The 18,683-nt window shown below is 53.3% G+C and overlaps 2 protein-coding genes across 4 annotated transcripts in view; both read left to right on the plus strand.

The window, feature by feature from the left end:
- Nucleotides 1-1,140: 1,140 nt before the first annotated feature.
- Nucleotides 1,141-13,554, plus strand: CNKSR1 (connector enhancer of kinase suppressor of Ras 1). Of its 3 annotated transcripts, none has more exons than XM_011981631.1 (21): nucleotides 1,141-1,329; nucleotides 4,172-4,329; nucleotides 4,434-4,615; nucleotides 5,566-5,650; nucleotides 6,073-6,114; nucleotides 6,192-6,296; nucleotides 6,907-6,966; nucleotides 7,056-7,145; nucleotides 7,436-7,537; nucleotides 7,774-7,844; nucleotides 7,917-7,990; nucleotides 8,104-8,210; nucleotides 8,288-8,315; nucleotides 8,702-8,874; nucleotides 10,855-10,928; nucleotides 11,098-11,169; nucleotides 11,920-11,993; nucleotides 12,128-12,189; nucleotides 12,284-12,383; nucleotides 12,458-12,639; nucleotides 12,956-13,554. In XM_011981631.1, exons 1-21 carry the CDS (start codon nucleotides 1,278-1,280, stop codon nucleotides 13,223-13,225), a joined length of 2,163 nt encoding a protein of 720 aa, XP_011837021.1. In that variant the 5' UTR covers nucleotides 1,141-1,277; the 3' UTR covers nucleotides 13,226-13,554. The 3 variants fall into 3 exon arrangements, with proteins under 3 accessions (XP_011837021.1, XP_011837023.1, XP_011837024.1); XM_011981633.1 differs by having other exon boundaries at nucleotides 7,056-7,124; XM_011981634.1 differs by having other exon boundaries at nucleotides 1,220-1,329; nucleotides 6,197-6,296; nucleotides 7,056-7,124.
- Nucleotides 13,555-14,228: 674 nt separating this feature from the next.
- CATSPER4 (cation channel, sperm associated 4) overlaps nucleotides 14,229-18,683 on the plus strand; it is a 12,588-nt gene continuing 8,133 nt past the window's right edge. Inside the window, exons 1-3 of the mRNA XM_011981635.1 lie at nucleotides 14,229-14,467; nucleotides 14,916-15,059; nucleotides 16,922-17,023. Of these exons, the coding sequence (XP_011837025.1) occupies nucleotides 14,255-14,467; nucleotides 14,916-15,059; nucleotides 16,922-17,023 (459 nt within the window). The 5' untranslated portion in view covers nucleotides 14,229-14,254. The remainder of the gene's footprint in view (nucleotides 14,468-14,915; nucleotides 15,060-16,921; nucleotides 17,024-18,683) is intronic.

The raw sequence follows: 18,683 nt of genomic DNA on the forward strand, positions 1-18,683 counted from the left end.
TTTTTGTGGGTGTTTTTGTGAGACAGAGTCTCGCTCTGTCACCTGGCTGGAGTGCAGTGGCATAATCTCAGCTCACTGCAACCTCCGCCTCCTGGGTTCAAGCGATTCTCCTGCCTCAGCCTCCTGAGTAGCTGTGACTACAGGCGTGCACCACCACACCCAGCTAATTGTTGTATTTTTAGTAGAGATGGGGTTTCACCATGTTGGGCAGGCTGGTTTCCATCTCTTGACCTCGTGATCCACCCGCCTTGGCCTCCCAAAGTGCTAGGATTACAGGCGTGAGCCACCGCGCCTGGCCAAATTTGTTTTTAAATATAGTTTTGATAATTATTCTCATTGTAATCCTAAGCATTTTGTTTTGTGCGTTTGTTTATTCATTTATTTATAATATAGAATTTTGCTCTGTTGTCCAGGCTGGAGTACAGTGGCATGATCTTGGCTCACTGGAACCTCCACCTCCTGGGTTCCAGCGATTCTCCTGCCTCAGCCTCCTGAGTAGCTGGGATTATAGGCACCCACTATGCCCAGCTAATTTTTTGTATTTTTAGTAGAGATGGGGTTTCACCATGTTGGCCAGGCTGGTCTTGAACTCCTGACCTCAATTGATCCGTCCGCCTCGGCCTCCCAAAGTGCTGGGATTACAGGCGTGAGCCACCACGCCCAGCCTGTTTTATGCTTTTATAAGCAGCTATTCTGAGAAAGCGTTCACAAGCCTCACCAGATGCCGGAGTCCATACTGCAAAATCAAAGGGAGGCTAAACACCCCAGTTCTAAAATGTTTTCAAGCTATTCAGATACTGTGCACACCTGCCCTTTGAAGTAAGGTCTATTATATCTCCTTTACAGACCCAGAAACGGAGGCGCAGAAGTTATGGTCAGCCCCAGGTCACACAGTTAACAAGAGCTGGCCTAGGCACCCAGGGACCTGGCACCCTAGCCTCCGTGCTTTGCTACTGAGCTTAGCACTCCTCTTGTGGCTTTTTCTTGAGGAGCCCAAGGGTCAGCGTCCCACCCAGCCATATGAGGCCAGTGGCACTGCCCCCTAGCTGGGGTGAGATGCCAGAGCCCTAGGATGCCTGAAAGGCTGGGCAGGAGGCGGATGGGCATGGGCCAATGGCTGTCGCAGCGCCTCACCTGGCCGTCTGTGTGAGCCCAGGTATGCAGTAGGCTCCGCCCAGGACCCAGCCCGGCCCCTCCTCAGGCCTGGGCTCTGGGAGCGGAAATTCCGGCGCCAGCGGGGCAATACAGGAGCTGATGCGAGCCGGCAGCGCTGGGCCATGGAACCGGTAGAGACCTGGACCCCCGGAAAGGTGGCAACTTGGCTGAGAGGTGGGTGGGACCGGGGTAGAGTTGGGCTTGAAGGGGACTAGGTATGGGTCCCACCGGAAGAGGGAGGAGGGGAAAAGGAAAAAGAACCTGTGGACTGGGTGCGGTGGCTCACACCTGTAATCCCAGTACTTTGGGAGGCCAAGGTGGGTGGGTCACGTGAGGTCAGGAGTTCAAGATCAGCCTGGTCAACATGGTGAAACCCTGTCTCTACTAAAAATACAAAAATTATCTGGGGGTGGTGGCAGGTACCTGTGTAATCCCAACTACTTGGGAGTCTGAGGCAGGGGAATCGCTTGAACCCAGGAGGTGGAGGTTGCAGTGAGCCACTGCACTCCAGCCTAGGTGACAGAGTGAGATTCATCCCAAAAAAACCACAAAAAAACAAAATAACCTGCGGGCTCTATCAGTCAGTCAGTCAGTCAACAAGTATTTACAGAGTACCTACCATGTTCCAGGTACTGTGCTCGGCAGAGAGACAAATGAGATGACCCCGGGGGCCCCAAGGACCCAGAAGGGGGCCCCTCATTGTGGCAGCAGCCAAAGAGGCCTCTAGGGTGGTAATGGGGAGGCGGTGTCATGAAAACAGGAGGGAGGCCTGGCAGGCCCAGGCCTACTGTATCTTCTTTATCTTCCCTGGCCCCAGGGCCAGTGGGCTGTTGTTAAATCCATTTCTTAGAGTCAGAAACTGACGCACAGAGCCAGGAAGTGATTTGCTCAGACTCTGGTGTCATTCTGCCCCCTCCACACCCTGAGCTCCTAGTGACAGAAGCAGAAGGCCTAGACTAGACTGAAGAGGTTGACACAGCCCCACCCTGGGGCTCCTATCCAAGGGGCAAGGTGCTGTCCAGGCTCAGCGAGCCCAGACAGATGGGAAGCAGCACACCCCACAGGCAGACTCAGAGAAGGGCCTCCTGACACGCAGTGCAGTGCAGCCAGGAGCAGGCAGTCAGGACACGCCTCCCAGAGCCGGGAGCTGGAGCGCACTAGACAGGCTCAGGAGGACCAGCCCAGGTAAGGGCAGGAATTCAGGGCTGGGTTCAGACTCCCAGGCTGGATTCCAGGCCCACCCCCACCACTTGCCAGCTCTGTGACCGTAGGTCTCAGTTTTTCTGCCCATCAAATGGGAAAGGCAACTCTGATCTCATAAAGTGGACAAAGTGAGACAATCATGACACAGCTCATTTGTAGCTCAATTCCTGGGGCTATTGTGAGGGCAGCAGCCGAATACAGTCACCATGCAGGAAGGAGGTGGCTCAGGGACCCATAGCCAGGGAGTGACAGGTTCATGAACTCCCAGTCCGGTGCTCTGCATGTGACACAGGGAACACACACACACACACACCCCGCAGTGAAGGAGCCTGGCTCAGGAGGGGAAGAATTCCTTTGAAGAGTGAGCAAGCTACTTAACCTCTGTGTCAGTTTTCCCATCTGTAAACAGGTTAATGATAGTCTTTACCTCCTAGAAATGTAGTGAGAATCAAATGTGTTAATATGTGTAAAGCTCTTATAGCTTTGCATAGCACATAGTAAGCCCTCGATAGACACTTTTCTTATTTTTGAGTGTCTACCTTGTCCAGGCACAGGCTGGGGGTTAGAGACAAATGGTTATCTAAGGCCTGATCTTTGAAGGGCCTGTGATAAAATGGGAAGGACCGATGGTCAAGTGCAGGGGTTTGTGGAGGCTCGGGGGCAGTGGGAACAAGAGGAGAGCCCCCCACCCCACTCAGCCTGGGAAGTTATGGAAGTCTTCCTGGAGGAAGTTAGTTGAAAAAGGAAGTGAAGGAGCTAGAACAGCAACACCAGCAGGAGGAATAGCACTCTAAGGACCCTGAGGTAAAAGGGTATTCCAGGAGCTGCAAGGAATTAGCTCTGTGCATCTGAAGTGTTGAGTCTGGGGGGCTCTTCAGGATATGATGCTGGAAAGGGAGGTGGTAGCCTAATCATACAGGGCCTGTAGATCATGGTAAAGTCTGGCAATAATAATATGATGGCTATTATTGACTTGTCTCCCACGAACCAGACCATGGCCAAGGCCTTGATATATGTCGTGTCATTTAAAACACACATGATTAGAAGGTAGGTACTTTTATTATTCCCATGTTACAGGTGAGAAAACTGAGGCACAGAGCAGTGCTCAAGTGTTCACAGTGTCTCAGTGACTCCACGGCCTCTTGTTCTTATCCCCTATATTGTTAGTTCTCAAACTTAAGGGAGCATCATAATCACCTGCAGGATTCATTAAAATACAAACAGCTGGATGGGCGTCGTGGTTCACACCTGTAATTCCAGCACTTTGAGAGACTGAGGCAGTTGAATTGCTTGAGCCCAAGAGTTCGAGACTCGCCTGGGCAACATGGCGAAACCCCGTCTCTGCAAAAAATACAAAAATTAGTTGGGTGTGGTGGTGTGTGCCTGTAGTCCCAGTTACTCGGGAAGCTGAGGTGGGAGGATGGATGGAACCTAGGAGGTCAAGGCTGCAGTGAGCCATGATTGTGTCTCAAGCCCCTGTCTCAAAAAAAAAAAAAAAGATAAAGAAAAACTGCTGGGCCCCAACCTCAGAGTTTCTGATTCAGCAGGTGTGGTGTGAAGCCTGATAATTTGCATTTCTAACAAGTTGTCCGGTGAGGCTGCTGCTGCTGGTCTGGGGGCCACTTTTGAGAGCCCTATACTTTCCTGCTCCTCAACTCGGTGGCCTCATCTGTGAAATGGGCAGAACAGCCTGGGTGTCAGGGTTATCATTAGGGCTAGACTAGAGGGAAAAGGTCTTTGCAGGCGTGAAGAACCAGCCCAAAAGGTCCTGACACCTCTGCTTCCTCCGAGCTGAGCCCTGCTCTCCCTCCAGGTCTTGACGACTCCCTGCAGGACTATCCCTTTGAGGACTGGCAGCTGCCTGGCAAGAACCTGCTCCAGCTCTGCCCCCGAAGCCTCGAGGCTCTGGCTGTGCGGTGTCTGGGACACCAGGAGCTCATCCTGGGCGGGGTGGAACAGCTCCAGGCCCTGGTGAGTGAATGCTGGTCACACTGGCTGCAGCTTCCACCAACCTGGGGGGTGCCGATGGGGGCTGGCTGCTGCCAGGGAGGTGACTTGCCCTCTCTTTGGCACAGAGCTCCAGGCTACAGACAGAGAACCTGAAGAGCCTGACAGAGGGGCTGCTGGGGGCAACCCGTGACTTCCAGAGCATAGTCCAAGGCCGCCTGGGGGACTGTGCCAAGACCCCTATTGATGTCCTCTGTGCAACTGTGGAGCTGGTGCATGAAGCCAACGCCCTCCTCTTCTGGCTCAGCAGGTACCCAGGTTGGGGTGACGAGTGAGGGACTCTTGTCATCTTTGGCCTCCTCCAGGGTGTGGGAGAGAAAAACAGAGCTTGGCTCTTGTTCAGATATGGTGAGCCAGGTGTGGTGGCTTACGTCTGTAATCCCAGCACTTTGGGAGACTGAAGCAGGCAGATCACTTGAGGTCAGGAGTTTGAGACCAGCCTAGCCAACATGGTGAAACCCCGTCTTTACCAAAAATATTAAAAATTAGCCAGTTGTGGTGGTGCGCACCTGTAATCCCAGCTACTTGGGAGGCTGAGGCAGGAGAATCACTTGAACCTGGGAGGTGCAGGTTCCAGTGAGCCAAGATCATGCCACTGTACTCCAGCCTGGGCAACAGAGTGAGACTCCATCTCAGAAAAAAAAAAAGATACAGCGGAGCAGGGCAAAGGGATTAGTCCACCTGTGCAGGGGCACTGGGATGCCTGGGTTCCCACCCCATCCTCCAGCTTGTAACAATCAGTCTCATCAACAACCACTGAATGGAGAGCCTCCCCAACCCTGTTCACTGGCTGCTGCTTGTCCTCAGACGCCACCTCAAATGTCACCTGCTTGAGGAAGCTTTCCCTGTTGTACACTCTCAAAGCTATACTATTAATAATAAATAATAACTTATTATTATAAACTCATTATCCAATGTTTCATGATACTCATTACAACTGAAGTTAAATTGATACTGATGTATGATGTCTTTAAAGTCTGTTTCCCCAGTGCCTAGAACAGGGGTTGGCATGTGGTAGGCACATGACAAATAAGTCCTCTGCTAATCCCTTTAGATGTCTCAATCATCTCCTTTACTCTAAACCAAAACCCATCAGAGCAGGTATTATCCCCAAGTCTCTGAGGTGAGTAATTGGTGAGTAATTGGCTCTGAGTGGTTAAGCATAGTCCCTTAACCACTGTGCCATTCTTCCCCTGCCAGGTACCTCTTCTCCCACTTAAATGACTTCTCGGCATGCCAGGAGATCCGGGACTTGTTGGAGGAGCTGAGCCAGGTCTTGCATGAGGTAGGAGAACCAAGGGCCAGGCTTGGCCCATGCCCTAGAGACCAAGCTGGGCTAGAGCTTTTTATAACCTGTGAATCAGCCGAGGATCGGGTATGAGGCTTGAGACGAGCGAGAGAGGAGGAGAGGAGGTCCTGCAACTGGGTATGGGACGATGGGGCCTTTTGGGGTCTCCTAGCTGGTAGGGGAATTTTGACACTCAGGACAGGGTGGGAGGGCAGGGCACGTGTGGTGACTTCTGGGGGCCTGGTATCAGGGAAACGAGCCCTCTGGTTAAAACACTGAGGCCCTGTGGTTCTGGGCAGGGAGCCAGTATAGAGAAGGCAGGGAGGGACTGCAGGGAATCCCACCCTGCCCCCAGGAGAAGGCAGTCCCCCTATGGCCCTTGCTCAGGGGAGGCCCCCGCTCTCTCATTCTGCTTCCAGGATGGTCCAGCAGACGAGAAGGAGGGCACAGTCCTGAGGATTGTGAGTCTGTGGGGTGGGAAGGGAGTGGGGGTGGGGACGATCGGGTTCAGGCTAGACAGCCCGCTCCCCTCTCCCAGTGCAGCCACGTGGCTGGGATCTGCCACAACATCCTGGTCTGCTGCCCCAAGGAGCTGCTGGAGCAGAGGGCCGTGCTCGAGCAGGTGCAGCTGGACAGTCCATTGGTGAGCCCTGCCCTCCCACCTCTCACTTCTGACCCCTTGGCAGCCTTGTCAGGGCCTGAAATAGGGTCCAGGATCCCGCAGAATCCCGTGCTGCCCTGGCGGGAAAGCCTTTTTTGTACAGATACTGAAATGGAGGCCCAGAGGATTGGCTAGGGTCTCCCATTGCTCCGCACCTCCCCAGTCCCCACACCACGTGGGTGTGGCCTCAGGTAGGGTGTTCCAGCCTTGGGATGGAGACAGGGCAGGGGCTCGGGGGTAGTTAGGAGAAAGGGAGAGGACGTGACCTTTCTTGATTTAATCTTTGACCAGTGGGGAAGACCAGAGCCCTATCCCTGCCCTATCCCTGCTTGTCCCTTTAGAAATGTTGCTAAGAAGCTGGTACCTCAGAAATCAGGGTCTCCAGTTTCCCTATCGTTCTTAGCAGAGGGGAAGTCAGAGGCCCAGAGGAGTAGCAAGTCCAAAGTCACACAGCAAGTCTGGGCAGGATCAGCTTGGGGTCAGCTCTTGCCACTGTTCCACCCACTGTAGAGTCCTGGTGTCTGGCAGGGGTCCTGCCTACTGGCCCTGTTGCCCCCCCAGCCCCCAGTGACTGCAGCCTCTGCCTCTGCAGGACCTGGAAATTCACACCACCAGCAATTGCCAGCACTTTGTGTCCCAAGTGGACACCCAGGTGAGAGCCCCACACCCTTTCCAGCCACCCACCCCTGAAGCCTCTCACCTGCAAACCAGGCCAACCTCAGGCCCCATTCCCCACACCAGGTTCCCACTGACTCCCAACTGCAGATCCAACCTGGAGACGAGGTTGTCCAGATCAACGAGCAGGTGGTGGTGCGTGAGGAGAGGGATGTGGTAGGAGGTGAAGGGGTCACCAAGTGGAACCCAAGTCTGGTGGGTGGGGAGGCAACCAAGCGTTCTGACCAGGGTTGTGGGAGCTGCCTTCCAGGAGATGAACCAGCTAAGTCTGGTGAGAGCATCCTCTGCAGAGCCCAGGTGACGGGACCCATGGAAGCTCCCAGGAGGCTGCATGAGGGGAGGCAGAGTGGGAGGTTGAGAGAGCGCCCCCAGCACGAGGGTGAGAGTTGGTGGTTGCTTCAGAGCCTCCTGCCCAGTTGATGCCAGCCAGTGTCTCTGTCCCCCAGGTTGGATGGCCCCATAAGAACATGGTAAGGGAGCTGCTGCGGGAGCCAGCCGGACTCAGCTTAGTGCTGAAGAAGATCCCAATACCGGAGACCCCCCCGCAGGTACCTTCCCCTGCCGCCCCCAAGCTGCCTTCAGATTCCCCCAACAGGTACCTGCCCCCACCACCCCCACACCCGCCTTCAGACCCCCCCAAACAGGTACCTTCCCCCATCACGCCCCCCCAGCTGCCTCCAGACCCCCCACAGGTACCTGCCCCTGCTGCTCCCCTATCCCTGTTGCACCCCTAACCTGCTTTCAGACTCCTGTCTCCATTGCTTTGTTCCTGGTTGTTCCCCAGACGCCCCCTCAGGTCCTGGACTCCCCGCACCGGAGGAGCCCATCACTGTCTCTGGCCCCACTGTCTCCCAGGTAACAGGCTCTGTCCACGTGTGTCTTGGTGGGGAGACCATGGGCTCATCTCATCCCCTTTGCCCTCCCCAGGGCCCCATCTGAAGACGTCTTTGCCTTCGACCTGTCTTCAAACCCCAGTCCCGGACCCAGCCCTGCCTGGACAGGTAGTCTCAAAGCCCCATGGATGCCCTGGACACGGCATCTGGATGCCCAGTTCTGACCCCAAGCCTGGGACTGGGCTCATAGACTTTCCCTGTCTCTTCTCCCTCCCTGACAGACTCTGCCTCCCTTGGCCCTGAGCCCCTGCCCATCCCCCTGGAAACGCCAGCCATACTCCCAGCAGGGGTAGCAGGGACTCCAGGGCTCCCTGAATCCCCTGACAAGGTAAACTCAGGGGCTCAGCAAGGAGGTGGGTGGGTCTAGACCTGGATCCTTCTCTCACCCTTCTGATATCCTTTCAGAGTCCTGTTGGTCGGAAGAAATCAAAAGGTATGAGGTGCGCTGGACTAAGTGGGGGTCCCCCTGTCTGAGGAGCTGTTAAAAATCTTTACGTGCTGGGCAAGACCACCCCCATCCTTCCCACACAGCCTCTCCTGGAAACAGCTGTGTTTCTGGGGTCAGACAGAGCTGTGCTCCTAGTCTGGGCCTCTCACCAGCTCTGTGACTTTGAGCAAACAGGTTAGCCTCTAGTCTTCAGTTTGCTCATCTCTAAAACAAGAAGGGTCATCCCACCTCAGAGATGACACACGTAGCCTTCTGAGCAGAGTGTGGATTCAGAGATCTCACTTGGGGATGCTCGTGGAAGGCCAGGGAGCATGTTTAGCGGGGGTACCTTGCCAGCCCCTCACTGCCCAGCTTGTGCTGTGCTGCTACAGGCCTGGCGACCCGGCTGAGCCGCCGGCGGGTGTCATGCCGTGAGCTGGGCCGGCCGGACTGTGACGGCTGGCTCCTGTTGCGAAAGGCACCCGGTGGCTTCATGGGCCCGCGCTGGCGCCGCTGCTGGTTTGTGCTCAAGGGACACACGCTCTACTGGTACCGCCAGCCCCAGGTAAGACCTCCCACACACAAACAGGTAGGCAAGTGAGTCACCTCCAGGCCTCAATTCTCATCTCTGTTCAATCATCCATTCTTATTCCTGGTCCCAGGTTCTGATGTTCCCATCTGTTAAATGGGGACTTACTTCAGAGAGAAATGAGTTAATATATGTATAAAAGCAGTTTGGAAAAGGTATCACAGGAGGTATAGAGAAAAATCTTTTTTTTTTTTTTTGAGACAGAGTCTCGCTGTGTTGCCCAGGTTGGAGTGCAGTGGCGTGATCTCAGCTCACTGCAAGCTCCGCCTCCCGGATTCAGGCCATTCTCCTGCCTCAGCCTCCCAAGTAGCTGGGACTACAGAAGACCACCACCACAGCCGGCTAATTTTTTGTATTTTAGTAGAGACAGGGTTTCACCATGTTAGCCAGGATGGTCTCCATCTCCTGACCTCGTGATCTGCTTGCCTCAGCCTCCCAAAGTGCTGGGATTACAGGTGTAAGCCACCACGCCCAGCCCCGAAAAATCTTTTTTTTTTTTAAGAGATGGGGTCTTGCTATATTGCTCAGGCTTGTCTCAAACTCCTGGGCTCAAGCGTTCTGCCTGCTTCAGCCTCCCAGAGTGCTGGGATTACAGGTGTGAACCACCACATCTGGCTGAAAAATCACTTCTATTCTGCCCACTTCTTATCCTTCTGATATTCTGTCCATCCCAATGATGGGTCATTCATTTACTCATTTATTCATTCAATATTCAGGTGCCTACTGTGAACCCAGCTCTAGGCTGGGCACTATGGACACACAGAAGAGCGGATGGTTTTTGCTTCTCCAGAACTTAGAGGCTATTAGGGGAGAGGGATGAATACGCATTCAAGGACAATGTAGGAACTGTGTACTAAGATAAAGGGAAACCCCAAGGGATATGTGGGAGCACAACAGAGGTATCCAGTTCCTCCTGAGGAGTCCAGATGCCCCCTGACAACGCAATACCTGGCAGTTAGTTGCATGGGAAGGGGAAAGAAAACCAGGAAGAGAAAGCAGCATTCCGAAAACTCAGGGGCATGAAGCAGTTTGTTTGTGTCTACTGAAGGAACAAATGCATGAGCAGGCTCTTCTTGTTTGGGTTTTTGGTTTTTGTGTTTGAAACAGAGTCTTGCTTTGTCACCCAGGCTGGAGGGCAGTGGCATGATCTCAGCTCACTGCAGCCTCCGCCTCCCAGGTTCAAGTGATCCTCCTGCCTCAGCCTCCTGAGTAGCTGGGACTGTAAGCACATGCCGCCATGCCTAGCTAAGTTTTGTGTTGTTTTGTTTTGTTTTGTTTTGTTTGAGACGGAGTCTTATTCTGTTGCCCAGGCTGGAGTGCAGTGGTGCAGTCACAGCTCACTGCAACCTCTGCCTCCCAGGTTCAAGCGATTCTCCTGCCTCAGCCTCCCGAGTAGCTGGAATTACAGACACCTGCCACTACACCTGGCTAATTTTTTGTAGTTTTAGTGGAGATGGGGTTTCACCATGTTGGCCAGGCTAGTCTTGAACTCCTGACCTTGTGATCCTCCAGCCTCAGCCTCCCAAAGCAGTGGGATTACAGATGTGAGCTACTGCGCCCGGCCTAAGATTTTAATTTTTTGTAGAAATGGGCTTTTTTCCAAGGCTGGTCTCAAACTCCTAGGCTCAAATGGTCTTCCTGCCTTGGCCTCCCAAAGTGCTAGGATTACGGGCATGAGCCACCATGCCCAGCCTTCAGGCTGCTCTTTTTTTTTTTTGACTGTTTCTCTGATATCTTTGGCTCCCCTTTCCTGGCTTAGAGGCATCCTTTGGCCACACCTCCTACCCTGACCCCAGATTCCAGCCCTGAGCTCTAGAAACAGAGAGACTTGTTAGAGAGCCCAGGAGATGCCTTCTCCCCTCCACAACCGTCAGGAGACCGAGGGGTATCTAGGAGCTGACTGGGCCTTGAGAGTATTGGGGTTCCAACCTGACCCTCATGCTGTGATCCCCCCAGGATGAGAAGGCTGAGGGCCTCATCAATGTCTCCAACTATAGTCTGGAAAGTGGACATGATCAGAAGAAGAAATAGTTAAGTCTTGGGATATGATGGGCTGGGGGATGGAGACAGAAAGGGAGAGGAAGAGTGATGGGGTGGCAGTGGGAGGTGTGGCAAGTGGCTGGGGCGCCCAGAATCCAGCCTCTCTGGGCCCTGGGTGGGCACGCCCAGGCTGAGTGATGCTCCTCCACTCCTTGACAGTGTGTTTCAGCTCACCCATGATGTGTACAAACCCTTCATCTTCGCTGCTGATACCCTGACAGATCTGAGCATGTGAGTGCTGCCTCCCTTAGCCCCTACTCTCATATAATTCCCAACCTCTGTGAGCTTGGGAGCCTGGGCTCAGGAGCCTGGAGATGCAAAGTCCACCTCTCTGAGAGTGGTTGGTCAAGGTACTCACTTCTCTCTCTCTCTCTCTCTTTTGAGACAGAGTCTCACTATGTCAGCCAGGCTGGAGTGTAGTGGCGCCATCTTGGCTCACTGCAACCTCTACCTCCTGGGTTCAAGTGATTCTCCTGCCTCAGCTTCCTAGGTAGCTGAGACTATAGGCGCCTCCACCACACCTGGCTAATTTTTGTATTTTTAGTAGAGACGGGGTTTCACTGTGTTGGCCAGGCTGGTCTTGAACTCCTGAACTTGTGATCCGCCCGCCTCGGCCTCCCAAAGTGCTGAGATTACAGATGTGAGCCACCGCGCCCGGCGTCTCTCTTTTTTTTAATTAAAAAGTTTTGGGGGCAGATGGGATTTGCTCTTTTGCCCTAGCTGGTCTCAAACACTTGGTCTTAAACAATCCTCCTGCCTCAGCTCCCCAAAGTGTTGGGGTGACAGACGTGAGTCACCGCACACAGTCAGTACTCAGTTCTCTAAGCCCCAGTTTCATCATCTCTAAAATGGGTGACTAAGAGTTCATCCTTCTCAGAGTTGCTCTGAGAATCATCAGAAGATGATGTGGGTAAAAAGCCCCTAGCATACAAGAGGACCCCGGAGGATGGAAACCCCGTGAGACCTGCTTGCTCTCCGTAGGTGGGTGCGTCATCTCATTACCTGCATCTCCAAGTACCAATCTCCGGGCCGGGCGCCCCCGCCTCGAGAGGAAGGTAGGTGTCTCACAGGGTTGAGTAGGAGGAACCCTCACCTGAGCCTCTGCCTTTCCTGGGATGGGGGCTGGGAATTCAAATGCCCTAGGCCACTCCCTGGCCTCCCCAAAGCCCACTGCTCCTCCTCACCCCAGACTGCTACAGTGAGACCGAAGCAGAAGACCCAGACGATGAGGCTGGGTCCCGCTCAGCCTCGGTGAGTAGGGGGCTGCCGGGGGTAGGAGGTGGGGATAAATAGCAGGGCATGGAGCTCAGACAGAGACCCTCTGTGCTTTCCACCCTGCCTGCAGCCCAGCCCTGCTCAAGCTGGGAGTCCCCTCCATGGAGACACATCACCTGCAGCCACCCCCACACAGCGCAGCCCACGGACCTCCTTTGGCTCTCTGACAGGTGCTGGGCTGGAGTTGGGAGCTGGGCTGGGAGCTGGGGTGGGCACATCCTCATCCTGCTCCTCCCTCCCACAGACAGCAGTGAAGAGGCACTGGAAGGAATGGTACAGGGGCTGAGGCAGGGTGGTGTGTCCCTCCTAGGCCGGCCACAGCCCCTAACCCAGGAACAGTGGCGGAGCTCTTTCATGCGGCGCAACCGAGACCCTCAGCTCAATGAGCGAGTGCACCGTGTACGGGCGCTACAGAGCACACTCAAGGTCAGCTGGGGACTCTGGGCACAGCAAGGGACTAAGCTCTGGGCTTCAGGCTTTGGTTTGCAGCTCTCACCTCCACCCTGGGCACCAGACTCCAGACTTAGCTCTGGACTCTGAGCTTAGCAGCTGACCATGGGCTCAGCTGTGGACTGGGCCAGGCTCTGGGTTCCAAGTGGGGATTTGAGTCTCACCTGGGCTCCTCGTGCCACGCTGGCCAGGTGCTGGCTTCTAGGCACCAGACTCCAGAGTGAAGTCTGGTCTCAGACTCTGCCCACGTCCCTGGGTGATCACGGTCCCTTAGCCCCTCCTCTCCACACAGGCAAAGCTGCAGGAGCTGCAGGTCCTAGAAGAAGTGCTGGGTGACCCTGAACTGACAGGAGAGAAGTTCCGCCAGTGGAAGGAGCAGAACCAGGAGCTGTACTCAGAGGCCCTGGGGGCCTGGGGAGTGGCACAGGCTGAAGGCAGCTCCCACATCTTGGCCTCTGACTCCAGAGAACATACCCCCGACTCCCTGTCCTCTGACCCTGAAGAGCACTCCCATCTCTGCCCTCTGACCTCAGAGAGCAACCTCCAACCTCCTGACCTCTGATCCTGGCCAGCACTCTAGCTCCTGACCTTTGACCCGAGGGCCACCTCAACCCCAGCTTCTGACATGTCCAGGACAGAGCATCCCTGGATTCTGTTCAGGGTGGGAAGTAGTACTGCTAATCACGGTCTCACCCCGAGCTGACCCCTCTGCCTGCGCTTTGTGCCACCCTCTCTCTTGCCAAAGAAGAAACTCTCCCACCCCATCCTCCCATCTCTGGGCCACAGCCCTGCCCCTCCAGTTCCTTGACAGTTCTCCCCCAAAACCAGGTCTGTACAGGTGTTCTTTGTTTTACATGAGGGCTACTTTCCAACCAAATACAGTCAATTTTTAAAAAAATGAGTCTACATGTATCTTTACTTCCATATTTGAATTGGAAATCTGCCCCCCGGTGGGGACTGGGGTGAGTGCTCTTGGCCAGAGATGGGGTGGCAGACCCTTGGTGCAGCCCGTTGATGTACATGCGAGTACCTGAGCTCCAAGCCTGCCAGGATGGTGGGTCCACCTCTCCCCAGCTCTTTGAAGGCTAATGGTGAGCTCCTACCCCATTCCCCAGGGGCACACAATGAGAAACTTTCACTTCATAGATGGGGAAATGCACTTTGCATGGAAAGGTGGTGGGGACAGTCCTGGAGACTGGGCAGGTAGGACAGGGCAGCTGGTACAGAGGGGTGCAGGTTGAGGTCTGCCCTGGGAAGGCCCTGGGGAAAACACTTCTCCACTCCTCATTCCAGCCTCACCTCCACCTCCTGGATCCAAGGCAGGGACACGTCCCTATGACTCCATCCAGGCTGCACAGGAGATCTGACCTGCTCCCATCAGCCTCTGACTTCTAACCCCAGCCCAGCATCCCCAGACATCCTCTGTGAGATGCGGAGGAGGGACAATGGGAGGAGCTTCTCTCCTGGTTGGAATTCCTCAGTAGAATGCAGAAGGCTGGAGGTCACAGAGGCCTCTGTGATATAACCACAAGGGGGAGTGAGACCACTTGGAGTGAAGATTCTTTGAGGAGAAAGAAGAGACTGAGCAACCATGAGGGATAATGAAAAGGCCTGGTGGCAGCAGTGGACCTCCCACACAGGCCTCGTGGTTGGGGGCGGGACTCAGGAGGACCGTATGGGGTTTGGAAGGGGAGTAGCTGCACTGAGGGGCCGCCCCTCTCCCCTGCAGAGTACCATTCACGAGTCCTACGGTCGGCCAGAGGAGCAGGTGCTCATCAACCGCCGGGACATCATGAACAAAGCGGTAAGGATAGCTCCCGCCCCACAGTGGCCCCTCCTGCAGCTGTGCTCATGGGCAGCAGACCCTCGTGGTAACTCTGCCCCTTCTCCCATCTAAACACCCCCAGAGGACCCTCCCTAGCACTGATCCCTGAGTGACTGCCCTTGATATGTTAGTAACTCTCTGGCAGTGCCCCCCATAGGAGCCCTTATATAACGATCGTCTTCACTATCAGAGAGCCCAAAGAGATTCTCTGGCAATGACTTCCACAAAAATCCCCCAATAGTAACCCACTTTTAGTGGCCATTTAGATAGTGACCTCTACACTGATGTCTCCATTCCATGATCCACTCTCAGGTGACTTTCCCCCTCTAGAGTGGGCCCCAGGGACCCCCATTCTCTAAGAGCAAACCTCCAGGCAGAGGCTTCCTATGGTGACACCTGCCTGAAGGAAGGTCCTGCCCTCTCCCAGGACACCTGGGACATGCAGGAGTACATCACTCGCATGTACATCAAGCAGCTGCTCCGACACCCCGCCTTCCAACTGCTGCTGGCCCTGCTGCTGGTGATCAACGCCATCACCATCGCTCTCCGCACCAACTCCTACCTGGACCAGGTGGGACGCCAGCATGACCTCTGCCCCACTAACCCTAATGGGGGCCCTGGGGCGAGAACTCTCCCGGCCTCAGGCTCCTTATCTGTCTATGATGGTTGGATTGGGTGCTCTTCAAGGGTCTGTCAGCTCTGACCTTCTAGGAATCTGGAGATCAAGGAAGACTTCATGGTGGAGAGGGCTCTGCAGCCTGGCTTTGAGGAATGCATTGGATTTGTACAGGAAGGACAGGAGAAGAATGGTGTGAGGAGAGGGAGGCAAATGGGTGCCTTGTGGAGAAGGGGTATCCAATTCTAACCAGCACTTACTAAAGGACAATTACTCAGTGCCAGGTACTGACTGTGCAGACTGCCAGGGTCCTAGGGATAATAAGCACAACTGGGTCCTGTCTCAGACACACAGAAACTGTCCTTACAAGTGCCCAAGTAGCACCCAGAGTACATGGAGGCTCAACGAAGGCACTCAAACCTAATCTGGGGGATCCGAGCTGGCTTCCTGGAGAAAGTGACACTGGAGTTGAGAGTAAAAAGTAGGATGTGATCTCAGTCACTACAACAAAGAAACAGAAAAAAAGAGCATGTAGGAGTTGGCCAGGCAAAGAGAGGTGGGGAGACTGTTTTGGGGAAAAACAGCATATGAGAGACTTCTCTGTGTCCAACTTGAAGTTCAGTGTGACTTATCCTTGATGTTTTAATTTCTTTTCTTTTTTTTTTTTTAGAGACAAGATCTCACTCTGTCACCCAGGCTGGTGTGCAGTGGCACCATCTTGGCTCAACGCAGCCTTGAACTCCTGGACTCAAGTGATCCTCCTCCCTCAGCCTTGCAAGTAGCTAGGACTACAGGCATGAGATACCACGCCTGGCTAATTAAAACTTTTTTTGAGCCAGGCGCAGTGCTTCACATCTGTAATCCCAACACTTTGGCAGGCTGAAGTGGGTGGATCACCTGAGGTCAGGAGTTCAAGACCAGCCAGCCTGGCCAACATGGTGAAACCCCGTCTCTATTAAAAATACAAAACTTAGCTGGGCGTTGCAGTGGGTGCCTATAATCCCAGCTACTTGAGAGGCTGAGGCAGAAGAATCACTTGAACCCAGGAGGCGGAGTTTGCAGTGAGCTGAGATGTCACAAAAAAAAAAAAAGAAAAAGAAAGAAAAGAAAGAGAGGAGACATGGTGACTTGGGACTGCTAGGTGGAGTCGGGCACTATGGGGGCTGTTAGTGGGGTTGCAGCCATAAGGAAGCTGAAGGAGGAGTTTCGAGATTGAGAGAAAGTGAATTGGGCTCTGGGCAGACCCCAGTCACCCATCTAACCATTCATCCATCCAGGGTGCATGTCCTGGACCCATGAGTGGCAGGATACCCAGGAGTTTGGTTAGGCCTAACTTGGAGTATTTGGAGAGCTGGAATAGCAGGAGAGGTTAGGACAGATGGAGCTTGGTGTTCTCTACCCTCAGGGGCCAGGTCTTTTCCTCCCAATCCTGGAGGCTGTTCTGCCTCTCCTACTTCCCTCTCCAAAATATCCCTATTCTAGAAGTTAGGGACAAAAGTCCATAGTCAGACAACCATCTTTATCAACTAGCTGTGCACACACAGGCACCACTCTGATTCCACTTCTGTAAGATGGGAATAAAACCTACTTTGCAGGACAACAGTCATGGTAACATGAAGTGATATGTGATAGTCCCAGCACAGTGCCTGGCACGCACACGCAAAGTGTGTTTTAAAGGAAGTGACAAAGATGCTGAGGACCAAGAGCAGTAGTGATACGGGCCTTCCCTCCCCTACATACATCCTCTCCCTGCCGGCTTGCCCAGGCCCTGCTCCACTGACCTCTCTGCCCCTCTTTTTTCTCTGTCTTCCATGTAGAAACACTATGAGTTGTTCTCTACTATAGATGACATTGTGCTGACCATCCTTATGTGTGAGGTTCTCCTCGGCTGGCTCAATGGCTTCTGGATTTTCTGGAAGGTGAGATCTGGAGCCCTTTGCCCATACTCTTCCCTGGGGACTGTACACCACCCAGTCTGCCCCTGTACTCCTGGCCCTACAAACTGAGGGTGTGAGTATGTGTATAAACAGAGTGTGTTAGTTCTGAGATGTGTATGATGTGGCAGAAAGTAACTGGTACTAGAAGTGCAGCCTGCCTGGGCTCCAATTCCAATCCCTGCTCCAGCTTTCCCCAGCTCTGTAGTCTTGGACAAACCTGACTTCCTTATCTGAGAAATGGGGCTGAGAGGATCTACCTTAATTTACAGAGGTCAGCAGGGATCAGCACACTTTTTCTGTAATGGGCCAGATAAAAAAAGATTTTAAGCTTCACAGCTGTACAGTCTCTGTTACAATGACTCACCTCTGCCACGGCAGCACAAAAGCAACCATGGACCGCACATAAATGAAGTGGGCATGGCTGTGTTCATGGACACCCAAATTGGAATTTCATGTAATTTTCACATCTTACAAAATCTGATCTTCCCTATTCACTTGCTTTACTCCTACTTACAGACTCGTTCAGATGTCTTCTCTTCCAGGAAGTCTTCCTGTCTCTCCCAGGATAGGTTAGGCGCTACTTTGTGTCTCCATGATGCTTTGCACTTACTAATACTATTTTTTTTTCATGGAGTTAAAATTTGCTGTTTATCCATCTCCCTCAGAATAGTCTGTGAGCCCAACAGGGCAGGCATCCTATATTCTCAGGAACTGATCTGGGTATGGCACACAACAGGAGCTACATACTGAATGGATCTATGGGTGGATCTGCAGACAGGCGGGCTTGTATCTCCTTGTGCATGTGAAGGTGCAGACTCAGTACGAGAGGCCAGCAGGACTTGTGCTTATTGGGTCCCCAATACATTTAAGAACCTTTTTTTCCCATTAAATATAGTTTTCTTGTTGGCTGCAGTGGCTCATGCCTGTAATCCCAACACTTTGGGAGGCCGAGGTAAGAAGATCACTTGAGGCTAGGAGTTTGAGGCAGACTGGCCAACATGGTGAAACCTCGTCTGTACTAAAAATACAAAAACTAGCTGGGCATGGTGGCGGGTGCCTGTAATCCCAGCTACTTAGAGGCCGAGGCAGGAGAACCGCTTGATCCCGGGAGGCGGAGGTTGCAGTGAGCTGAGATTGCGCCACTGCACTCCAGTCTGGGCGACAGAGTGAGATTCTCTTTCCAAAAAAAGTTTTATTTTTGAATATTTAATGCAGATACATGCTGGTAAAAACTATATTGAAAGGTACACATAGAATTATTGCTTCTCTCTTGTCCCCTCATCCCCTTTCTCCCACCACTATCCTTTCTAGGTATTGTTTTTATATTTGTAGTCTCTTTTTTAATGTCTTCGTCCATTTAGTGTTGCTATAAAGGAATACCCAAGGTTGAATAACTTATAAAGAAAGGAGTTGTATTTGACTCTCAGTTCTGCAGGCTGTGTGAGAAGCATGGTGCCAACATCTGCTTCTGGTGAGGGCTTTAGGCTGCTTCCACTCATGACAGAAGGTGAAGCATGTGCAGATCACATGGTGAGAGAGGAAACAAAAGAGAGAGTGAGGGGAGATGCCGGGCTGTTTTTTTTTTTTTTTTTTTTTTGAGACAGAGTCTTGCTCTGTCACCCAGGCTGGAGTGCAGTGACGC

The sequence above is a fragment of the Mandrillus leucophaeus genome, unplaced genomic scaffold (genome assembly GCF_000951045.1).
Source record: "Mandrillus leucophaeus isolate KB7577 unplaced genomic scaffold, Mleu.le_1.0 Scaffold23, whole genome shotgun sequence".
Lineage (NCBI taxonomy): Eukaryota > Metazoa > Chordata > Mammalia > Primates > Cercopithecidae > Mandrillus > Mandrillus leucophaeus.

Excerpts from the sequence above, each read along its gene's own strand:
- CNKSR1 (XM_011981631.1), top strand. The coding sequence starts at position 1,278 with ATGGAACCGGTAGAGACCTGGACCCCCGGAAAGGTGGCAACTTGGCTG. Across the intron at positions 7,845-7,916 it reads CTGGCCCCACTGTCTCCCAG|GGCCCCATCTGAAGACGTCT; the intron begins GTAACAGGCTCT and ends TGCCCTCCCCAG. Across the intron at positions 12,640-12,955 it reads CGCTACAGAGCACACTCAAG|GCAAAGCTGCAGGAGCTGCA; the intron begins GTCAGCTGGGGA and ends CTCTCCACACAG.